The sequence below is a fragment of the Pteronotus mesoamericanus genome, unplaced genomic scaffold (genome assembly GCF_021234165.1).
Source record: "Pteronotus mesoamericanus isolate MK-2021 breed Mesoamerican mustached bat unplaced genomic scaffold, CSHL_Meso_final contig_657, whole genome shotgun sequence".
Taxonomy (NCBI): Eukaryota; Metazoa; Chordata; class Mammalia; order Chiroptera; family Mormoopidae; genus Pteronotus; species Pteronotus mesoamericanus.
The window spans coordinates 15,424,945-15,448,647 of NW_026555229.1; the positions used below are offsets into that span (position 1 = coordinate 15,424,945).

At 34.5% G+C, this 23,703-nt stretch overlaps 1 protein-coding gene across 1 annotated transcript in view; it reads left to right on the forward strand.

Annotated features, from left to right (window-relative positions):
- ATRNL1 (attractin like 1) overlaps positions 1-23,703 on the forward strand; it is a 498,803-nt gene that overhangs the window by 122,717 nt on the left and 352,383 nt on the right. The window contains exon 19 of the mRNA XM_054581578.1: positions 18,354-18,491. Within this exon, the coding sequence (XP_054437553.1) occupies positions 18,354-18,491 (138 nt within the window). The remainder of the gene's footprint in view (positions 1-18,353; positions 18,492-23,703) is intronic.

Consider the following 23,703-nt stretch of genomic DNA (forward strand, 5'->3'; position numbering starts at 1 on the left):
ACCTAGGAAGAACCACTGAGGTAATAGAGAATTTCAAAGAACAGAGAAAAACCAATAGTATGTACCTTATGAGGGTGGCTCCTACACTGGGAAATTTAGCTTCAGACTCACTAAGGACTTAGGAAGAACCATGAGGAAGGTTCCTCAGAGTTAACTCACTGAGGCACTGGGAGATTGGGGCATTTATCTGCTAACTCTCATCCCTCATTGGCTGACTGGTGCCTCTGAGATAAATACTTCTGAGCTGTGCCAGCATGTCTGATTAATAACTTTCCCTGGAACTCTTGAAGATTCTGCAGCAGAAAAGCAAAAGATGATGTGAGAACTCTCTTTAGGTGTGATATTGACAGTTTGTTGCATTGAAACCAGATGGACCAAGGGAATGTGGCACAGGGTAGAACCATACTTGCCGCATAAACTGAAATATACATGAAAACAAAAAATAACGAACTGTTGATTCACACAACATACCTGAATCTTAAATGGATTCTGCTTAGTGAAAGAAGCTAGACCCAAAGGCTACGTGTTGTATTATTTCACTTATAAAACAGTCTGGAACAGGCAAAACTGTGGGGACAGAAAACAGACCAGTTATTTGCCAGAAGTAGTAAAGGTAGCGATCGACTGAAGGGGTCCCCACAGTGGAATTTTGGGGGGTTATGAAATTGTTCCTTCTGAGGTTGTGGTAGTTGATATATGACTCTGCATTTGTCAAAACCCGTATCGTGTATCTCAGAAAATGAACTTTCCTGAATGCAAATAAGAAAAAAACTTTCAAAGTCCATCAGGATGTCAGGGATCCCAGGATGGAAGGCTGGAATGCAAGCTGTGACAAGTAAATTTAATTGTATTACAAATGCCATAACCTCATCAAAAAAAAAAATACAAGAGCTGACCTAAGTAACCTTTGAAACTAGTGTTTTGACTGGATACTGTAATGCTAAAAGAAAAAAAAACACCTATACCTAAATATTGTGTTCTGGTTAATAAATTTGTTTCTTACATGGTAGAGGTTAACAATTCTAATAATCCTTTATGTGTTTACTAGGTTTGGACAAATAAGTGAATAAAGTGTGTTTAATGTAAGCCAGGTTTCCTACTGTCAGAGAAAAGGATAAAAATAAGCCAAGAGTGAAGAATACAAAGAACCTTTTGTTGGATTAGGATCTGAGATCACAGCATGGGATCATGTTTGTACGAATGCACAAGTATATATAGGTGTGTGTGTATACTTAGTTTAGTGCATACACATACATTTCCTAGTTCTGTTTGCAAGAGAGGGCAGCATAGAAACCGTGGCACTCCAATAGGAACGAGTATATTCAGCTCCACACTTTGGTTTCTACATACTGATTTCTAATGAAATGGCCAGTTCTAGGGCTGGGGCTGGAGCAGGAAGAATACAGATGAGGCTGGAGCGTTGTTTAGTGCCAGGAAGTGCTATTAAAAAAAGGGATGGGATCACATCAAACGCACACCGAGCAAACCTAAAAGAGTTCTCAATAGATCTAATATGGACAAATAATGAATAATAATGATTATATGGGATTATAACCCAAAGCATAACATACATATATCGATGATTCTATACTGATTGCAATGATTGAGTAATTAATAAGTGGATGAGAATGGACAAATATTCCTTACAGATAAATTTTAAATAATAAATGTAGGAGGAATGAGAGAAGTAAATAATCACTGTTAGAATCCCACAGTAATAATTGCTGTACAAATAATCCACTTAAGCACGTTGACATTAGTGGGTGAAGCTGGAAGGTCAAACTGGATATTTGTGTAGCTTCAAAGTATCTCCTTCAAAAAATTGTGTTACTTATTGTGGAGGTTTTAACATATATATACAATTTTTTTGACATTCATAAAATAACACAGAGATCCTTAGCCAATAAGCCAAGAAATTAGCTAAGATGAAATACTTAATCCAAAAGAAGGCAGAATAAGAGAAAAAGATGGGACAAATAGTTATCTAATGGTAAAATGATAGTTTTAAGCTCAATCATTTCAATAATTATGCTAAATGTAAATGATCTAATTACTCTGATAACAAGGCTGACATTTTCATATTAGCTAAAAAAAGCAAGACCCAACTATAGGCCGCCTATAAGAAACCCATTTAAAATAAAATGACACATATATTTCAAAAGTAAAAGAATGAGACCTGGAGAGCACTACGCTAAGTGAAATAAGCCAGGCAGTGAAAGGCAAGTACCATACGATCTCACCTATAAGTGGAATCTAGTCCACAAAACAAACAAATGAGCAAAATAGAACCAGAGACTTGGAAATAAAGAACAAACAGACAGTGATCAGGATAGTGACCAGAAGGGACAGGGCAGGGGGGTAATGAGAGAAAGAAAGGGGAGGGGCAAGCCAAGAAACACAAGCAGAGGACTCTTGGGCACTGACAGTGTGGGGGTGGGGACTGACTGTGGAAGTGGGGGGGGTGGGGGGGGACAGTAATGGGAAAAAAGGTGGGACAGCTGTAACTAGACAACAACGAATAAAAAGAAAAAAAAAGGACAACAGATATACTATGATAACACAAATTTAAGAGAAAGATGAATTGGCTGTGCTAATATCAGACAGGTAGTTTTCAGAGCAAAACTTATTACCTGAAATAAGGAGTGTCACTTTATAAAGATAAATAAGAAATTCATCAAAAGGACATAACATTTCTAAACATTTTCACCTATTTTTTCATCGTCACCTGAGGGCATGCTAACTGATGTTAGAGAGAGGGGAAGGGAGGGACAGAGACACATTGATGTGACAGAAAATCAATTGGTTGCCTCTCATACATGTCCCAGTCTGGGACCAAACCTGCTACCTAGGCATGTGCCCTGACTGGGAATTGAACCTGTTACCTTTCGGTTTACGGGGTGATGCTCCAACCAACTGAGCCACACTGGCCAAGGCTAAACATTTTCACCTATTTACAGGCTTTCAAAACAGACAACATTTTAGTGGTGTATGATCAAGAATCCACCTCTGATCTCCAGAGACATAGGTAACCACTTTCTCCATTGATGTGTAGGGGGTACTATACCTGTTTGTTTTTCTCTTACCACTTTTTTTTTTTTTGAGAGTGTGTTAGTTTCCTATTGCAGCATAAAACAGTACCCCAAACCTAGAGGCTTAAATGTACCCATTTGTGGCTCACAGTTCTGTATGTCCCACGCGGGGGCATGCCAGGCTGGCCTCTGTGCTCCGGGTCCCAGAGGCTGAAGTCAAGGCTGTCGGTCAGATCCGGCTGAGTTTAATTCGGAAGCTCTGGAGAAGAGGCTGCTTCCAAGCTCATTCATACTGTGGGTGGAACTCAGTTGCTTTGAGCTGCAGGGCCGAGGAGCCTGTTTTCCAGTTGGCTGCCGGGCAGAGACCGCTTCAGTTTCTAAAGAATGTTCACATGCCCTCCCCCACATACCCCTTCATTTTCAACTGGCAATGTAGAGTCTCAACAACTCAAATAGGATCTCTCACCTTTTAATCTCTTTCTTCAAGTAGATCCTGGTGCCTCGTAAGGATCATCTGATTTGGATCCATGCAGGATGATCTCCCTTTTTAAACTCAGCTGTGCCATGCAACATATCTAATCATCAGAGTGAATATCCCATCATATGTACTGGTCCCTGTCCCACTCGAGAGGTGACTGTTAGCATTCGATTAAGTAGCTAAGTGCTATAACGCAGCTTCATGGACACACAAGACTATCACATCATACGGTTTGGTCATTTAAATGTCTCACAGCTCTGGACGGGTAGCTCAGTTGGTTAGACCATTGTCCCCATATTCCAAGGTTGTGGGTTTGATCCCCAGTCAGAGCACATACAAGAGGCAAATGAGTGCATAAATAAGTGGAACAAATCGATGTTGCGCGCGCACTCTCTCTCTCTCTAAAATATCAATAAATTAAAAAATTTAAAGCGTATAATTCAGTGGTTTTTAGTATATTCACAGAATTATGCAACCATCATTACAATCAATTTAAAAACATTTTTATCATCCCCGAAAGAAACCTGATACTTGTGAGCAGTCACTCACCGAATGTTAAACCCCCACTTATCCTTGTCCGCCCTAGGCAACCACTAATCTTTATACCTCTACGGATTTGCCTCTTCTGGATATTTTATATAAATTGAATCATGCAATTGTAGACTTCTGTGACTGGCTTCTTCCTCTATGCATAATATTTTCATGATTTATTCATATTGTAATGTGTTGCAGTACATTTTTTAACAAACAATTTTCCATTATAAGAGTGTATCACATTTTATTTATCCATTCATCACTTTGTGGACATTAGGGTGTTTCCAGTTTTTTTGCTTTTTGCATAGTGCTCCCGTGAACATTCATGTACAAGTGTATGCGTGGATATATTTTCATTACTTTGGAAGTGGAATATCTGGTTCAAATGGAAACTATGTTTAATCTTCTGAGGAACTGCCAGGCTGTTTCAAAGTTGCTGCTGTTGTCTTGCATTCCCACCAGTGAAGCTCAAGGGTTCCAGTTACTCCGCGGCCTTGACAAGCACTGGTGTAAAGTGGCATCTCATTGTGGTGTTAATTTGCAATTTCTTCTTGGCTGATGATGTTGAATATTTTTTTTACATGCTTTTGGCCACTTGTATGTCTCCTTTGGAGAAATGTCTATCATATTCTTTGCCCATTGTTAAATTGGGGTATTTGTCTTTTTATCATTAAACTGTAAGAGTTCTTTATATATTCTGAATACAAATGCCATATCAAAAATTGATTTGCAAATATTTTCCCCCCATTCTGTGGCTTGCTTTTCCACTTTTTTGATAGTGTCCTTTGAATCACATTCTTTAATTTTGATGCCATCCTATCTACTTTTTTTTTTTTTTGGTTGCTTGTGCTATTGATGACCTTCGTATGAAACCATGCATAATTTAAGATCCCAAAGATTTATGCCTATTTTTTTTAAGAGTTTCATAGTCTTGCCCTGACTGAATATCTTATTTGGTTAGAGCATTGTCCTGTTATGCCAAGGTTGTGGGTTTGATCCCTGGTCAGGGTATATACAAGACACAACCAGTGAATGCATAAATAAGTGGAACAACAGATTGATGTTTTTTCTTTTCTCTCTCCTCCTTCCTCCCTCTCTAAAATCAATAAATAAGAATTAAAAGAAGAGTTTAATAGATTTAGCTTTTACATTTAGGTCTTTGATCTGTTTTGATTTACCTTTTATATGTGTTGTGAGAAAGGGACTTAATTCTTTTACAAGTGTATCTAGGTGTTCCAACACCATTTGTTGAAAAGACTTTTCTTTCCCCAGTGAATTTATTTTTCATTTTGCATATTTTATTTTTCATCTTTTGAAATTGTATTTTAGTCTTTTTATATTTGCCATTTCTTTTTTTCTATATTATTGAGTATATGGATAATTCTTTTAATAGCTCTTTTAAAATCCTTCTCTGCTCATTCTATCTTCTGTGCCATTTCTTTGTCTGTTTTCATTGATACTGATATATAAAACTAAGTATCAGTTTTATTTATTATTGAGATTGCCAATATAAATAAATGTATATATTTATCGATTATGGATCAAAATTTCCAGCTCGGTTACTTTGTATGGTATCTTAGGTACTGTGACTTTTGCAGTTTATTATTCAATTTTGTTGTATTTATTTCAGTGTGTTGAACTTTATTCTGGTATGCAGTTATGTTACATGGGATCTGTATGATCAATTTCAAAAACTGTTTTTAAGGTTAGTCAGCCCTAAGTCCAGTGCGAATTTATTTCCACTAAGAATACCTTTTTGTGGGCTCTATGCAATGCTCATTGTATTAGGCGGTCTCTCTACTTTGACTAGTGGGAATACAAACTATCCCCAGTCCTATGTGAGGTCCTGGCATTGTTTGGCCTACTGTTTTCCGGTGGTTCTTTCTCCAGATTCATGGAGTTTCATATTGTGTTCAATTCATTATTCAGTCAAAGATTCAATCCTCTCTGCAAATCGCTGTGTACAGCTCTTTTCTGTAGTATTTTGTCTCATAAACGGTGGCTGCCGTGGCCTCCCTGAACTTTGATCTCTGTTTCCTCAACTGAGGAGCTGTCTGGCCTTTGCTTGGGTTTCCCTCCCTGGGTTGCATCCTCAATCCGCTTCCAGGCAGCCAGCAGGGCCATCAGAGTTTGCTTTCCTTCTCCGGCCATGCCCTCCCTCAGCTGCCTGCGATATTTGAGAATAGTTGCTTCATATGTTTGCTTGTTCACCCTTAGAGGTCAATCATCTGAGTGGTTAATCCTTCCTGGGCAGAAGTGGAAGTCTGCTATCAGTGTGTTTTTATTTACAGTTCTTCTCTTGAAAACAGCATATGGATCTTAGGTGTTTTTTGTTTGTTTGTTTCTTTTAAATCTAGTTTGACAATCTCTGTCCTTTATCAGAGTGTGTAGACAATTAAGATTTAATACAATATTGGTATTATTGAGTATAAGTCATACCATTTTGGTATTTGTTTAAAATTTTTTCTTTATTTTTTCCTCTGTTCTTTGTTCCTCCGTTTGCCTTTTTTTTGCATTGTTTTAAAGTCCATTTTTATCACTTTCATTGGATTTTTAGCTATACCTCTTTTGTGTTTTTTTTAGTGACTGCTGTAGTGATTGTAATAGTCATCTTTATCTTATCACAGTCTACCTTGAATCAGTATTATACTACTTCATGTATAAGGTAAGAATATTACAATAGTGTAATTCTATTTGCTTTTTTCTTGTCCTTTGTGTAATTATTGCCATATATTTTACTCCTATATATTTTATTAACCATACAATACATTATTATTTTTGCTTTGAACAATTTTCTTATAAAAATGATAATAAAAATCTTTTTATTTACCCATATATTGATCACTTCCTGTGATTTTCATTTTTTTCCCTATAGATTTGAATTTCCTTTTCCTGTAATATTTTTTTAGCTTGATGAACTTTAACTTAAATACAGTGGGGTTTTTTTCTCAGTTATGGCATTAAGTTATCATAGCTTTCATATCTATGAAAAAGTTTTTATTGTGTATGTGTGTCTTTATATTTGAAGGATTTTTTTACTGGAAATAGCATTCTAAGTTGACAGACACGTTTTTCAGTAATTTGAAGATGTAAATTATTTTTCTTCTGTCTTCCTCCATTTCTCTTAAGATTTTCTGTTTGTTGTTTATCTTTTAAAAGCAATATGTCTTTTTTCCTCCTTCTGACTTTTATAAATAGATTTTTTAAAATAGTTTTTGGATGCTAGTAATTTTAATATGATGTATCTAAGTATCAGTTTTGTTTTTTACTAAGATTGTGAATTATATGGCTTATTTACTCTGTGGCTTCATGTTTTTCATCATTTTTGTAAAGTTTTCTGCCATTTTCTCCTCAGATACTGCATTTGTTCCATTGTGTTACTCTGTTCTCTATTTCTAGGAGTTTACTTCACTTATGTTAGGCTTTTTCACTATGTCCCTAATTTTTCTTACTGCTTTCTCTGTATTTTATATCCTTTCATCTCCTTTGATCTATATTTCAATTTACTAATTCTTTCTTTAGATATTTCCAATTTTATCTTAAACCTATGTTTCAGTTGTTTATTACTACTTAACATAGCACCCAAGCTCACTGTATTAAAGCAGTTTTATTTATGATTCTATATCATCTGTTTTTGCTGAATTCTGCTAAGCAGCTCTTCTAGTTTCTCCTGGTTTTTCTCACGTGGCTACAGTTATCTGGCAGTTTGGCTGGTTGTGGACGGTCTCAGGTGCTTTGCTCACATGTCCAGTGGTGGGAGAGCTGACTAGTTTATTCCAGGGGTCCTCAGCTGCAAATTAATGTTCTCTGCTCTACATGGCCTGCTTTTCTCCAGTAGTGTAGACAGGACTTCTGTGCATGGTCTTCTTAGAATAGAATCTAAGAAGGAGAGAGCAGAGTATTTATACCACTTGAGATGTAAGCCACATTTCTTTAAAACAGAAAAGATTTTATTTATTTATTTTTTAGAGAGAGGAGAAGGGAGGAAGAAAGAGAGGGTGAGAAAAATTGATCTGAGAGAGAAACATGAATCAGTTACCTCTTGCATGCTCCCCCACCAAGGACTGAATCTGCGACCTACGCATGTGCCCTGACCGAGAACCGAACTGGCAGCCTTTTACTTTGTAGAACAATGCCCAACCAATGGAGCCACACCAGTCAGGGCTTAAGCCAGAATTTCTATACCATCACTTACTTCTGTTGTCCTGAGAAAGTCTTGGTGCCAGACGGTGTTCAAAGGGTGGGAAAAATTCCACTTTCTTTTTTGATGAGAGCAAGGATAAAGTAACAGTATGAATGTTGTATATACAGAGATGGCAAAATTTGTGCAAGTTATGTCTCAGCCTATCTAATGAGTTCTATATTGTTTGTTCATTGACATAACTCATATGCTATAAAATCCACCATTTTACAGTACACAATTCGGAGGTTTTTAATATGACCAGTAGGTGTACAACTGTCATTATTATATAGTTCCAGAACATTTTAATTTCCCCCAGACTCCTACGCCCTATAATATTCACTACCTATTCTTCCTTCCCCCAGCACCTGAAACCACTAATTTACTTTTTTTCTCTGTGGACTTGTCTTTTATGGATATTTCATCTAGATGCAATCTTATGTCTTCTTTTGCATCTGGCTTCTTTTACAGCATGTTTTTAAGGTTTATCAACATTATAGCATTTATCAATAATTTACTTATTTTTATTGTTGAATAATATTCAGTTGCATGAAAGATATCTGTATGTTAGTCAGTTGATGGATCTTTGGTTTATTTCTGCTGTCTTTGCTGTTGTGAATAATGTCACTATGAGCATTTCTATAAGATTTTATGTTTATTTTTTTGGTATGTACATAGGTGTGGAATTTTTAGTCATGTGATAAATCTATACTTAACTTTTCGGGGAATTGCCAGAGGGTTTTCCAGAGCTACTGCACCATTTTACATCACCACCTGCAGTGTAGGAGGGTTCTAATTACTCTATCTTCAGTAACACTGGTTTATGTCTATCATTTTGATTATTGCCCTGCTACTAGGTGTGAAATGGTAGCTTTTGAATTTCCTTTTCCCTTACAACTAATGATGCTTTTTTCATGTGCTTATTAGCCATTCACATGTCTTTTTTGGAAAACATCTGTTCGAATCCTTTGTTCATTAAAAACATTTTCTTAATTGTAGAAATTTGAGTTATTTATGTATGGTGGGTACTATACTCTTATGAGAGATATGGTTTAAAATATTTTCTCCTGTTCTGTGGGTTCTCTTTACTTTTTTGATGGTGTCCTTTGAGACCCAAAAAAATTTGTTTTATTTATGATGATGTCCAGTATATCTGTTTTTTTCCACGTTGATTGTTTGTGTTTTTGGTGTCAGATCTAAGAAACTGTTATCTAATCCAAAGTAATAAAGATTTACATGTATATTTTCTTGTAACAATTTTATATTTTTAGCTCTACTTTAAGTCTTTGCTCCATATTTAGTTTATTGTTATATATGGTGTGATGTATGTGTCCAAATTCATTCTTTTGCATTTGCACATCAAGTTATTCCAGCACCATTTGCTAGTAAGGCCATTAATATTCCCCATTTAATGGTTTTGGCACCCTTATTGAAAATCAATTGACCTCAGATTTATAGGATTATTTCTGGACCTAATTTTATTCCAGTGATCTATATGTTTATTCTTATGCCAATACCACATTGGTTTAATTGCTCTATCTTCATAGTATGTTTTGAAACTGGGACATGCCAGTCATGCAGATTTCTTCTTCTTTTTCAAGGTTGTTTTGGGTAGTCTGAGTCCTTTGTGATTTAATATGAATTTTAGGATCTGCTTGTCTTTTCCTATGAAAAAAAGTCTGTTGGAATTTGATAGTGCATTAAATTTGTAGATTAATTGGAATGAATTTGCTATCTTCATCATATTGTGTTCCAATACATGAATACAGAATATCTTTCCATCAATTATCTCAACAATGTTTTGTAGTTTTCAATGTACAAGTCCTACACTTCTTTGGTTAAATGGATTCCCAACTATTTAATTTTTTGTGATGCTATTGTAAGTTGTATTGTCTTCTTTATTTTTGGATTGTTCATTGTAACTATAGAAAAACAATAACTGATTTCTTTATAGTAATTGACCTTTTATCCTATAACATTTCTGAACTCATTTATTAGCTTAATTAATTTTTTATGGATTCCTTAGAGTTTTATATATGTAAGATCATCTGCAAATAGAGTTAGTTTTGTATCTTTTAAATCTGGATTCCTTCATTTCTTTTTCTTGCCTTATTGTCCTGTCCAGAATCTCCAGTACAATGTTGAATAAAAGTGACAAGATTTTTAACTTATTCCTGATATTGAAAGGAAAGCTTTCAGTCTTCTGCCATTAAATATCATGTTAGCTATGAATTTTTGATACATACCTTTTATCAGATTGAGATAGTTCCTTTCTATTTCTAATTTGTTGAGTAATTTTCATCTATTGAGATGATCATATATATTTTTCTCCCGTTATTCTCTATTAGTATGGTGTATTACTTGATTGATTTTTGTATGTTTGAAAATATCTTGCATTCCCGGGATAAATTCCACTTAGTCATGGAATATAGTCCTTTTATATACCAGTTGATTTAGTTTGCTAGTAGTCTGTTTTCACACTTACAAGCATAAGAGATATTAGTCTGTAATCTTCTTTTCTTTTGATGACTGTCTGGGTTTTGTATTAAGGCAATATTGGCTTTATAGAATGAGTTAGGAAGTATCACCTTTGCTTCTCTGTTTTGGAAGTGTTTGTGAATAATCAGTGCTCACTCTTCTGTAACCATTTGGTCTAATTCGCTAGTTAAGCCAGTTGATCTTGGGTTATACTTTTCTGACATTTTGTTGGTTACTAGCTCAATCTCCTTATTTTTATAGCCTACTTATATTTTCTGTTTTGTTCTTGAGTGAGTTTTGGTTGTTAGTGACTTTCTAAGAATCTTCCGATTTTATCTAGATTATCTAGTTTATAGGCATAGAGTTGTCTACAGTGTTTTCTTAATGATGCCTCACCCTACTCTTGGACAGTGGTATATCTTCTCTTTCATTCTTTTGTAAAAAAAAACTATTTTATTTATTTAAATTTATAGAGGAGAAGGGAGGGAGAAAGAGAAGGAGAGAAACATCAGTGTGTAGTTGCCTCTCAAGCACCCACTACTGGAAACCTGGCCCACAACCCAGGCATGTGCCCTGACTAGGAATAGAACTGCACTCCAGCACTCAGTCCACTGAGCCACATCAGCTGGGGCTCATTCTTGATGTTAATAATTTGTGTTTATTCTCTCTTATTTTGTTTGGTCAGTATTTCAAGTTTTGTCAATTTCATCAGTCATTACAAAGTACAAATTTTGGCTTTATTGATATTTTTTAGTTTTCCTACTCAGTATTTCATCTGTTTCACACTAATATTTTTTTCTGCTCATTTTAAGTTTAGTGTTCTATATATTTTTTAGTTTCTTAAGGTGCAAAGTTAGGTTGATTTGAGACTTTTTGTTTTTTAATGTAGTTTATGTAACTATAAATTTCTTTCTGAGCAGTGTTTTTGCTTCATTCTGTAAGTTTTGATATGTTATGTTTTCATTTTCATTTACCTGAAAGTAATTTTTCATTTCCTTGTGATTTGTTTTTGGGCCCACTGGTTATTTGGAGATATGTTGTTTAATTTTAAGATATTTATGATTTGCCCAGTTTTTTTTGTTATTGATTTCTAATTTAATTCAAATACGGTTAGAAAACATACTTTATATTACTTCAGTCCTTTTAAATTTATTGATGCTTGTTTGATGACATAATATAAAGTGTATCCTGGTTAGTATTTCATATGCACTTGAGAAAAATATATTCTGAGGTTGTTATGTGGATTCTCCTATTTATGTCTGTTTGGTCCAGTTGGTTTATAGTGTTCTTTCAGTCTTCTATTTCCTTGATTATTTTCTATATAATTGTTCCATTCATTATTAAAAGTGCAGTGGCTGAAGTCTCCAACATTTCTCATTAAATTGAGTGTTTCTTTTTAGTTTCTAACAGTGTTTGCTTCATGTATTTTGATGTTCTATTATTAGGTACATGTGTGTTTACAAATTTTGTGTCTTCTTGATGGATTGTTATTTTTATAAGATGTTCCTGTTTAGCAACATTTTAAAAAGTCTATTTATCTGATATTTTTATAGCCATTTGAATATTCCATTGGTTGCTGTTTGGATAGTATATCTTTTTCCATCTATTGATTTTTCATTCTACTTGTATCTTGAGATGTGTCTCCTGTAGACGTTACATAGATCTTTGTTTTTTATCTAGTCCCTGCCTTTTGATTGAATTGTTTCATCTATTCACATTTAATGTTATTATTTATGGTTGAATTTATGTGTTACTTTTCTTTTTTTCCTATATGTCCCATGATGTTTTTGTTCCTTTGTTCTTCATTCATTAATTTTTTTATAGTAATTGACTCTTTTCTAATGTAACATTTTGATTTATTTAATGATTTTTGACTATAGTTCTTGAGTTCTTTTTCTTAGTGGTTACTGCAGAGTTTACCATATACATCTTAACTTATTAAAATATGCTTTAGATTTATACTAACTTAATTCTAGTAACATAAAATATTGTTGTTCATATAGGTCTTTTCCCTTTTTGTGGTATTATTGTACATATAACATATTGCAAAATCAACAATAAATTGTTATAGTTATTTATATAATTTTATGTCTACAAAGGATCTGAGAGAAGGAGGGCAAGTATATAGTTATATTTATTGTTATATTAATCTTTGTATTAACTGATTCTGGTTTTCTTCATTTGTTCCTGTGGATCTAAATTACTATTTAGCAATACCATGTCATATCTTGCTCCCTATGTAGACTTTTCCCACGATATTCTTTTTCCTGTCATTGGGAAATATATTACATTTTTACATAAGTTCAGCAATGCCATTGCATGTTTTAAAATAAAATTTAAAAAATTATATAACAGAAGAGAAAAAATATATATTTTTACTTTTTTTATAATGACAGAATTACTCTTAACAGTGATCTTTCTTTTATTGTGTGGATGGAATTTCCGTCTGGTTTTACATATTTTCATCTGGAAGAACTTTTGTTAGAATTTGTGTAAGGGAGGTTTACTAGCAATGAATTCTCTTAATTTTTGTTTATCTGTTAATATCTTTATTTACATTAATTTTTGAAAAGAGTTTTATTGGTTAAAACATTTTGGTTGATAACTGTTTGTTTTTTTGTTTTTTTTAGAACTTCGAATATACTATCCTATTGTCTACTGGCCTCCTTTGTTCCTAAGTGAAAGTCAGCTGTTAATCTTATTTGGGCTTCTTTATAAGTGAGAAGTCATATTTTGTCTTGCTGCTTTCAATATTTTCTCCTTGCCTTTGAGTTTTACCATTTTTATTCTAATATGCCTCTTGATCTCTTCACACTTATCATACTGAGTTGGTTAAGCTTCTTGGACATGTAGATTAACATTTTTATCACATTTGGGAAGTTTTAATGACTGATTTCTTCTAATTTTAGCCTCCTTTCTTTCCTCCTAAGTTTCTAACATTCCCATTATGCATGGTGGTGTACTTAACTGTGTCCCACATTTTTCTAAATCTCTGTTCATTTTTCTTCACTTTTTTTCTGTCTGCACTTCAGTTTACATAATCTCTATTGCTCTCTCTTCAAGGCTGCTAGTTCATCTGTCAGTTCATATCTACTGTTACATCCCTCTAGTGTATTTTTCATTGCAGTTATTACACTATTCTACTCCATAATTTTCATTAGTTCTCTATCATAATATATATGTTTTTATATATACCTGTGTTTTATAAGCATAGTTTAAATTTTTTTAAAAATTATTTTGAATATTTTTGTTTTCTAATTTTCCTTTTACTCCCATTTTAGGGTGTAATTCTCCTTTTTTACTTTCTCTTTTTTCTTCCTGACTCTTGTTTATGATTATTAATAAATGTTCATTTTGATGTTTCAGTAAGTGTTGTGTGTTTTATGTTAGTGATTTGCAAACCAGAGCCTGCAGGTCAAACCTAGTCCACTGCTTATTTTTGTCAGTAAAGTTTTATTGGATTACAGCTATTATCAGTTGTTTCGTATGGTTGCTTTTGCACTGCAGTGACAGAGGTGAGTAGTTGTGACATAGATTGTATGGTCTGCAAAGCCTAAAATAGTTATTATTGAGCCATTTACAGGAAAAAGTTTTCCAAGTCTCTATTCTGTCATCTATGAGGTCTGTCTATAAAGTATCCAGCCATGCAATATGAAAAATAGATTTATTTAAGAAGATACAAGAAACATTGTACATAGGACAATGATTCCTAGTCCCCTTCAAAGTAGGCACCTTGGAACCTCACAGAGTTCTCCCAGCATCTCTTCCACTGTTCAAAACACTGCAAAATCCTTTGTTGGAATTGTCATCAGCTGCCCCATTGCATTTTCCTGAATCTCATCGATGATCTGAAACCTCTTCCACTTCAAAGATGATTTTAGTTTTGGGGAAAGCCAGAAGTTTCAGGGTGCCAAATCTGGGGTGGAGGGGGCTGAGTCACCTGGGTGCTTTGATGTTTTACCAAAAACTCTGCACAAGACATGATGTGCGAGTACACGCATTGTCATGATGAAGCTGCCAATCACCAGTTGCCCACAACTGAGGCTGTTTTTGTCATATTACATCTCTCAACTGATGGAGAACATTGAGGTAGAACTCCTTATTCATCGTTTGGACTGGAGGGGTGTACTCATGATGGACAGCACCTTCCCAATCCAAAAACACAGTTAACATGGTCTTCACCTTGCTGTGACTTTGCCTCACCTCCTTCCAGCAAGGAGAACCAGGCACACTTCCATTGAAATGACTGGGTCTTCATTTCTGGATCATAGCCATAGACCCATGGTTCATTTCTGGTTATGACCTACTTGAGGAATTCTGGTTCATTGATAGCAGTTTGAATCAGGTCATTAGCAACTGCAGCACAGTGCTCCTTCTGCTCTGGTAGCAGAAGCTGTGGAATGAATTTTGCCACAAAATATTGCATGCCAAGATCCTTTGTCAAAGTCTTGGGCATGGTAATTTTTGGAACCCCCAGATCAACCTCTAGTTCTCATGCTGTCAGTGGCTGATCTTTGTTGATTGCAGCCTGCACACATTCAACATTCTCAGGTGTTCTGCTTGTTGCAGGCCTTCCAGAACATGGATCACTTTCAACGTTTTCTTGACCATCTTTGAAGTGTTTGTGCCACATTTCTATTTGTCCTGTACTGATTGCATTGTCTCCGAAAGCCTTCTGAACCATCCAAATAGTTTCCATGGAGGAATGTTCAAACTTATTGCAAAATTTGATGCAGATTCATTGCTCTACTTGCTCAATCATTTTGAATGTGATGGCCACACAGTACACATTCTCACTCAATGGTGTCTACTGCCGCCACTGACTAATACAGGAAAGTCATTGTTAACTCATGTGCATTCCAGTCCACTCTCCTTGGCTGCCAAGTTACCTTGATGTCATGCAAACTGTTTTTATTATATTAACAATGGCTGGACTTTTTCCAGACAGACTTCATTTTTGTGTGACCTGAGTTGTAGAAGTATTTCATGGGGCCATTTACAACTGATTTCACAAGGTGTATGTGGCTTTCTTTGTTTACAGAACTTGTTTTACATTAATGTTTGATGTGAGGCTTCTCTGCTGTATGGACAATGTCAATTTCCACCCAACATATGTATTTGGAGCAGGCTTACAGTTTTTACAAGTGATTTTTTTCTTGTATAGCACACCTCAGTGTACTTAAGATTCTCTTCTGCTTCTTTGGGCATGTGGTGGGTTTAGTACATTTTTTTCACAGATAGGGGCTATAATTGAAGGCTTCAAAAATTATAAATATGGCTCAGTTTTGCTCCCTTACTTGAGTATGCCAGAGGTTATACCTTCTGGGTCTTGTGTTCTATAATATGCTTTCTCCTTTGCCATTGCTACTGTATTAATCACAAGCTATGACAATGACCATTCTTCTTTTCCTGGAAAAATCACTTGCAACTAGGTCTAAAATATATATGCTTTCTGTGTGGTATGAAACTTTAGACATCCCTGTATCACACTTTCCAGCAGGTGTATGGAGGCATGCAAGTAAAATGCTTCTTCGTTGTCATGTGGCCCAGAACAGCCTTTAGAACTCCACTCACTTTTGGAAAGGGAGCCCTGAATGGCATTATACTAGGGGTCCTCTTTTAATTTCCAGAGGTACTGCAGGTTATTGCTTTCTTGTTTTATTTGTGTAATTGTTACCATACCCAAATTCTTGTTGTTGCTGGCAAGTTTTCTTATGGTTTCAGTGGTAATCTGTGAGGACTAGATGCAGCTGCTAAATTCAGCCCTCTTATTCAGTCGTTAAAGCATAAAAATGTAGCCAGGAGGTTTATAAAATGCCTAAAGCAATCCATCTCTTTTGATTTATTTCAGGTGATGCTTTACATAGAGTGAGCACGCAATAAATTTTGTTTTTACATGAGTGAATTAACCTTATTGGTTTCACATAATTTTTTTTATGAAACAATACCTTAAACTTTCAAACATAATGTTAAAAAATTAAAGTTAACATCATTGTTTATTATAAAAGTAATATGGACTTATTGTAGAAAGTCGATGGTACAGAAAAATTTACTAAGCTAATCATCATTAATTTTTCCATAGGCATATTTATACATTTAAAAACAAACTTTGATTATCTAAACATAATGTTTTGTATTTTTATTTCACTTAATTTGTCATGAACATTTTCCTTTGTTATTTAATTTTATCTTGTTTCATAATGTAATATATAGCAATAAAAGTTGAAAATGATATTATAAATTTTCTCAATTTTATTAAAAGGATGGTGAAGATTGTTTAACATTTTTCCATGATGACTCCATGTCATTTCTATGCTATGTTACAATAGAGTCATGCCTCTGAAAATTTTTGTAAGATAAAGGTACTCAGTTTTTACTCTTTATGTCAATGTATTTATACACCCTGTGATGTTAACTGATGTGGATGATTTTATGCTAGTCTCTTGGGATTTTCCTTTCATTTCCAAAATTTCCACATAGAAGTGGTATGGTATTTAATGTCTTGTCTTTTGATTCATACATCCTGATTATGTATTTGTTTCTGCCATTGATTACCTGTGTGGCTTTTGGTAATTGCTTAACCACCCAGGCTTCCTCATCTTAGAAATGGTCCTAAAATAGTACTTTCCATAAAGAGTGGTTATGAGGATTAAATGATATAATTCATGTACAGTATCATCTAGTACATTACCTGGCAATGGGATGGTATTTACAATATTTTAAAACTGATGTTGTATGTAAACTGACCAGTCAGAATACATGCCTGCCACAAACAGTTGGTTGGAATCTCCTGAACACTGGCTTTTCTGGCTACGGAGAGAGAGTGCTCAGTCAAATGCTATCTCAGTCGTAATAACGATGAAGAAGATTATGAAGGTGACAATGAGGATGATGTTTGGACAGTTACCAAACTAAGTCAATATTATGCCCCAAATAAGCACTAAAGGCGTGAGATTTCATATATGAACTTTATCTCTCATCCAAAATTGTTGGATGCTATCGTAATATTAATATGAAAACATAATAAATCTCATATTATGAAGACACAAAACAACTCATGCTTTAAATGTCTGATTCTATTAATTCACAGTCACATAAAATTTCAATTAAGCCTTGGAGCTTTTCTTGCCCAAAGAAGATAAACATTTATGCAAATTAATTCAAAAGTACTATTTTTTTGTTAATTTTACACATATTTTTTGAAGTAAGGACCTATTGGCACACAGTTTTCTATATTTACCAATCCTTTGTTATTATGTGTGAGTATAATTGAAGTGAATTTGAACCTTTTTTAATCAAAGCTGTATTATTTAGTCTTCTGTTTATGTAACTTGATAGACAATATTCACATGAATCTTTTAGGCATACGTTATAAAGTATTCCCTGCTTAGCTACAACTTTTATGTTCCAATTTATCTCTAACTCATACATTTTACAGTGTATGAAGCAAAATTTCTAAATAGAATTCATTGTGTATATTCCCCTGGATTGATATTTTGAGCCCCATATAGCATACATTACAACAACTTGGGAAATATCATTAAGACTTTGCTCCCATTCAGATGATTAAAATGCATTCTTTGTCTTGATAGTTGTTATGCTTGGTTTTATTATATAGATATTTGCAATCCTTTCTTTTCACTGTTTTCTTTAGCTTGCCAGTGTAATGGACATAGCACTTGCATCAACAACAATGTGTGCGAGCAGTGCAGAAACCTCACCACAGGAAAGCAGTGCCAGGACTGCGTGCCCGGGTACTACGGAGACCCCACCAACGGCGGGCAGTGCACAGGTCCTTACTCTGTTTCACTTCGGGGAGTGTGTGTGTGTGTGTGTGTGTGTGTGTGTGGTGGGGGGGGTGTTTTACACTATAGAAAAGAAAACTGAAAAGAATGTGCCTGTTGTATAAAACATGTTTTTAAAAAAAATTTTTTTCCATGATGTCAGTAATTGTGGAATTACTGACATGTCCGTAATGTGGAATATACCCATTAGAGACTATGTAAACTATAAAAATTCTGTGATGTATGCTTGCTTTAAAAAATTTACATTTATTTCAAGAATGAATTTTACTTTTATTTCAAAGATGAATATTTTTGTTTATTATACACAATTTATCAAATACAGATAGAGTTAAAAATTACCTATACTCTCACTATTTAAAAGTAACCACTGTTGCTAGTTTATTTTTTTAATAGTAACTTACCAACCACTTTGAATTTAGCAATAAAATAATTAAGGGCTTGTATATGCCTTACATTAGGTAAGTTTTTTTTTTTTTTTTTTGACAGAGTGATAGTACGGCATAAGGTTTAAGAGAATGGGTTTGGAATCAATCTTGGGCTGAAAATCCAACTCTACCACTGTTTTAATATATGACTTTGGTGCATCAGCCTAACTCCTCAGTGCCCCCAGTTTCATCCATGAAGGGAGATGATAATACTCATTGGAATGTTGTAAAGATCAAATGAGATCATATGTAATTTAGGCACATATAACAGAAATCGGAGCACATTAAAAGAACATTTAAGTGCTGCTATTATCTTCACATTTTCATTTACTAAATCCTACTTTTCTCTATTTTCCTCTCTATTCTGCTGCTTCCTTTCTCTTACTTTAAAAAAAAATCTGGTCTTTCCTTAAACATTTTCCTGTTGTGTTGTAATTTTATAGTAATCTTTTATCTCTAGATTGGTCTTTGTCTCTTAGATTATTTATCTACTTTTTCTAAATGGAGATTGCCTATATAGTGCCCACACAAACGTCTCTGCTGTTAGCTGTGGAATGATGAAGAATCTTTAAAGAGAGAGTTAGGCCTGAGCGTGGTTTAGATAAAAATTTTAACGCTATCTTTATATTAAAACGACATGGAGATCTTTGAACCAATGTGGACGTCTGGGCCATCCCCTAAAATAACAAAATCAGGACCTGAGTTGGGATTGGAGGGATTCCTGGGCATTGGTTCTTTTCAGAGGCTTCCCAGATGATGGCGATGTGCCTCCAGAGTTGACAGGGGAAGGGTGGGCTCAGCCTTCGGCTGAACAAAGCTGGTCAGACAACAGCAGGCTTGGTGCTAACTGAAGACAGTTGAAATGAAGTTTTGTGCTATGGAATGAATGCCTTGACCTGTTCGAAGCTCTAATACTGACAAATTGGCTGGCATTTTGCATGTTGTGTGTTGTAGGCACTGTGTTCATAGCTTTATATTCATTATTTCCTCTGAGCTTCAATATAAGTATAGGGGAAGTTTCACTTTTGTCCTCATTTTACATGCAGACCCAGATACTCAAAGAGGTAAAATACCAATGACCATAGTGCTAGTTAGAAAATGTGTGCTTCTTATGCCTTGCTCTTAACTCTTCATGCTGAACTTACTGTATGTTAGTTTGGACAGGGAAAATTCAATAGCCAAAAGCCACAGCTTAGTGCTGTGTCCAGTGTGTACTGAAGATGCTGAAGTTATGGGCACAGTGGAATCCACAAAATTTAGACTTCACCTATGGGAGTCATAGTATTTTGTTATTTTGTTTTTTAAGTGAAAAGATCATCAATATACTGCAATGCCTCAACACTCAATGCACTATGCTACTTTACAATGAAGGGTTATCCTTGAGTTCCACAATTATTGAGTACTTACTGTATGCAAGGTACTGCGTTAGAACTTAAACTTATGTATATTGTATAGGTGTTATAATAATGTGATAAAGAAATTGAATGATAGAATCACTGACAAAGAGATTAATTATGATGGAAAGATCTGGGTAGACCCGTGAGAGTTGAGAGCAATTTATGATTTTCAATTGTATGTGATTATGATGGGTGGTATGTTATAATTTGTTCCAAAAGTAAGACAACTAAGTTATAATGATATTAATCTTAAAAATAATTTTATATCTTTACATCCATGTGTTTTATTCAATCATTCATAAAAAACATGTCCTATAGGAGAAAACCTCTCTAAATCATGAAATATACAGACATTTAAAAATTTGCAGTCTTGTAGGACTGAGTTTTCTTCATCCAGATCTTACTCTTTTGATTAGTTTATTGCATGGTGTTTAATGGGTTTAGTTGTATTATGAATAAATTGTTAATATTTTCCCATTGTATGTATAATTGATTGTACTTTTATACTTATTAATTTATGTCTTTGAGTTCATTTTTGTTTTTCTTTTAATAGTGATAGAGACTCATTATTTTCCAGTTTTTGGAAGAAAGGTATTCTTTTAACATGGTGGCAGATCTATGTTTTTACCTTTGTTTCTTACCAGCAAAACTTAACGTTTTTTCTTTTTGACATATTAAAAATGTCTGTCCATGGCAGACTTTTACAGCAGTATTTAACAGTAAAACACACACTAGGGACTTTGCCCGGGTAGCTCGGTAGGTTAGAATGTTGTCCTGATATGCCAGGGTTGCTGGTTTGATCCCCAATCAGGGCACATTAGAGGAATCAACCAATGAATGCATAAATAAGTGGAACAACAAATCAGTATTTCCTCTCCCTCCCTCCCCAAATTCCCCCATATTTCCTTTCTCCTGCTCCCCTTCCATTCCTCCCTCCCTCCTTCCCTCTATAATCAAGCAATCAAAAAAAAATTAAAAACACACTAAGCTATGATACAAATATTCTCTGAGACTAGAGGGTAGTAAAAAAGAAAACTAAATTTTCTTTCTTACTAGTAGCATAGTAGATTTTTTTTTTCATTTTAAACTCTTCTCAAATATTGCAGATTCATAGAAGCAGAAAATTTATATCAAACGAATTTGAGCATTTTTAAATATTAAAGTAAGAAATTTAGTTCTCTCAAACTGGGAGCATTGACCTGAATAATCTAGAGATGCAGATAAATGAAAATCACTTGACATGAAAATCTTGGTTTTATTAGTTGTTCTGACAAAAAAAAAATCAAAAGTTTGCATTTTTCTGAGTACATATTGTGTGTCAGGGAAAAGCCAACCCAAGATTTTAAAAATTTTTAAGGGAGCTCATGAAATGAATAACTATATAATTATATGCCGATACGTATTATATGGTATAACTTGAAGTTATGCTTTCATCAAAGATTCTTTTGAGAGTAGCATTTTATATAAATTTAATCATATTAGGAAAAGCAAGAAAGCCTTTTTAAATCATGTAGGACTGCATAATTAAAAATAAACTTTATTGCCTAGCTGCCATATTTTAGCTAGTCTGTCCTCTCTCTCTATGAATTTTTGAAATCCATTGTTTTCCGTGGTGAAGTAGGCTCAGTCGCCCTACGTTTTCTTTACTCCATCTTTTCAAGCTCTTTTCATCCTTTTGATTCTCAAAGAAGGAATTACAAGGGCAAGAGGAACTGAGACTGTGCAAACTTTGATGCTGACACTGTCAGGCAGTTCAGGATGATCTTGCATTATGTGTGTTAGAAGATGCAGACTACTACTTTTCCTATTGGATGCCTTTTAGGAAATATTTTTTTTATTGTTACTCTGTTACAGTTGTCCCAGTGTTTCCCCCTTTACTTCCTTCTGCCCATCCCATCCCCCGATCCCACAGTCTGTGGGCCAAGACTCCCTGCGGGAGACTCAGCTCTGGAAGCTTGGAGGGCTGGGAAACTCAGCCGTGGCTGAGGGTGGCCCCTTCCTTCCACCTGCCCACCCCTCCTCAAGACCGCCCTCCCTATTTTTGATTGGCACGAGTTCTACTTTCCATCCTAACTTGCACTAGACTTTGACTTCAACTTTTGGCACTTAGTCAGTGTTGAATAATTCTTGTATCAGCTTTCTTTTTCTCTCCATATTGTTTACTTTGGGTTATAAGTTGATATTGCAACTTTATATTATAGAAGAAAAGAAATGTCACGTAACCACATAATGTCCCTCCAGTGTATGTCTCGGCTGTAAAATCATCATATAAAATTTGCCAAGCAAAGGCCACTGCATGATGATTTCCTGGGTGCTTATTCAGCATGAAAAGATAACCTCAAATGCTGACAACAACAGAATAATTTCAATACTGTCACGAAGTATACGTTTTAAACAATTTAATTTAAAATACCTTTGTGCCATTTTAGCTTGAAATACAGCATCACAAAGGAATTCTCTTAAACTGAACTTACATTACAAGGTACTTTAACATGATTTTTTTTGTCTCAGGAATTATTAAAGCTATTATATCATGTTAACTATTTCTAAGACTGCTATAAAGGATAAATAAAAGGTTTATCTGAGTTTTAAAATAATTACATGATTTTTAGGGAAGTTCTAAATATAAGGAAGTATTAATATGATACTCTGCAAATTAATATTAAATATATCATAGTATATATTCATTTACTGTTTATAAAGTTACATTCATGGTATCAGTATATCTTAGTTTCCCTTTGTTACTTGAAGATTGTTTCTTTTATTCCTTGAATTTCAACACCGTATCATTCACTTCTGTAATTCTCACATGTGCTTCCACGTTTAATTCAACAAACCTAAAGGAAATTTATCCTGATTTATTTAAATATTCTTTATGAAGAAAAAAAATCACTTTTATGTTGAAATATCTTCCAGAAAAAAGTTCTTAAAAATCTACTTAATACCACTTATTTGTATGTGTGTATAAGGGTATATGTATTTATTCTACATTAATTATCTATTTTTAAAGCAAATAATCATAAATAGCAAGTGCTTAATGTTCTAAATTACTTTATACTTTGATCAAAACCAATGACTCAGCTTATTTTTATATGTGTATGTGTATCAGGGCAAGACCACATTATTTTATTTTTATTGATAGAATGGTTTATCTAGCTGGCAGTGTGCAGGAGCCTAGTAGTTCTCATTAAAGGCTTTGAGAAGGGCTAGTGGTATGGTCAGCCTTGCTGCTGTAGAAAACATCTCAGGACTGCAGAATGGGTTGGAGCCTAGGAACACTGAAGGTGGAAAGATCAGGTATGTGATTGTATTGGTGTCAGTAAGAGAACGTGCGTGACAGTATTTGAATGATTCTATCACAATGAACAGAAGGGGAC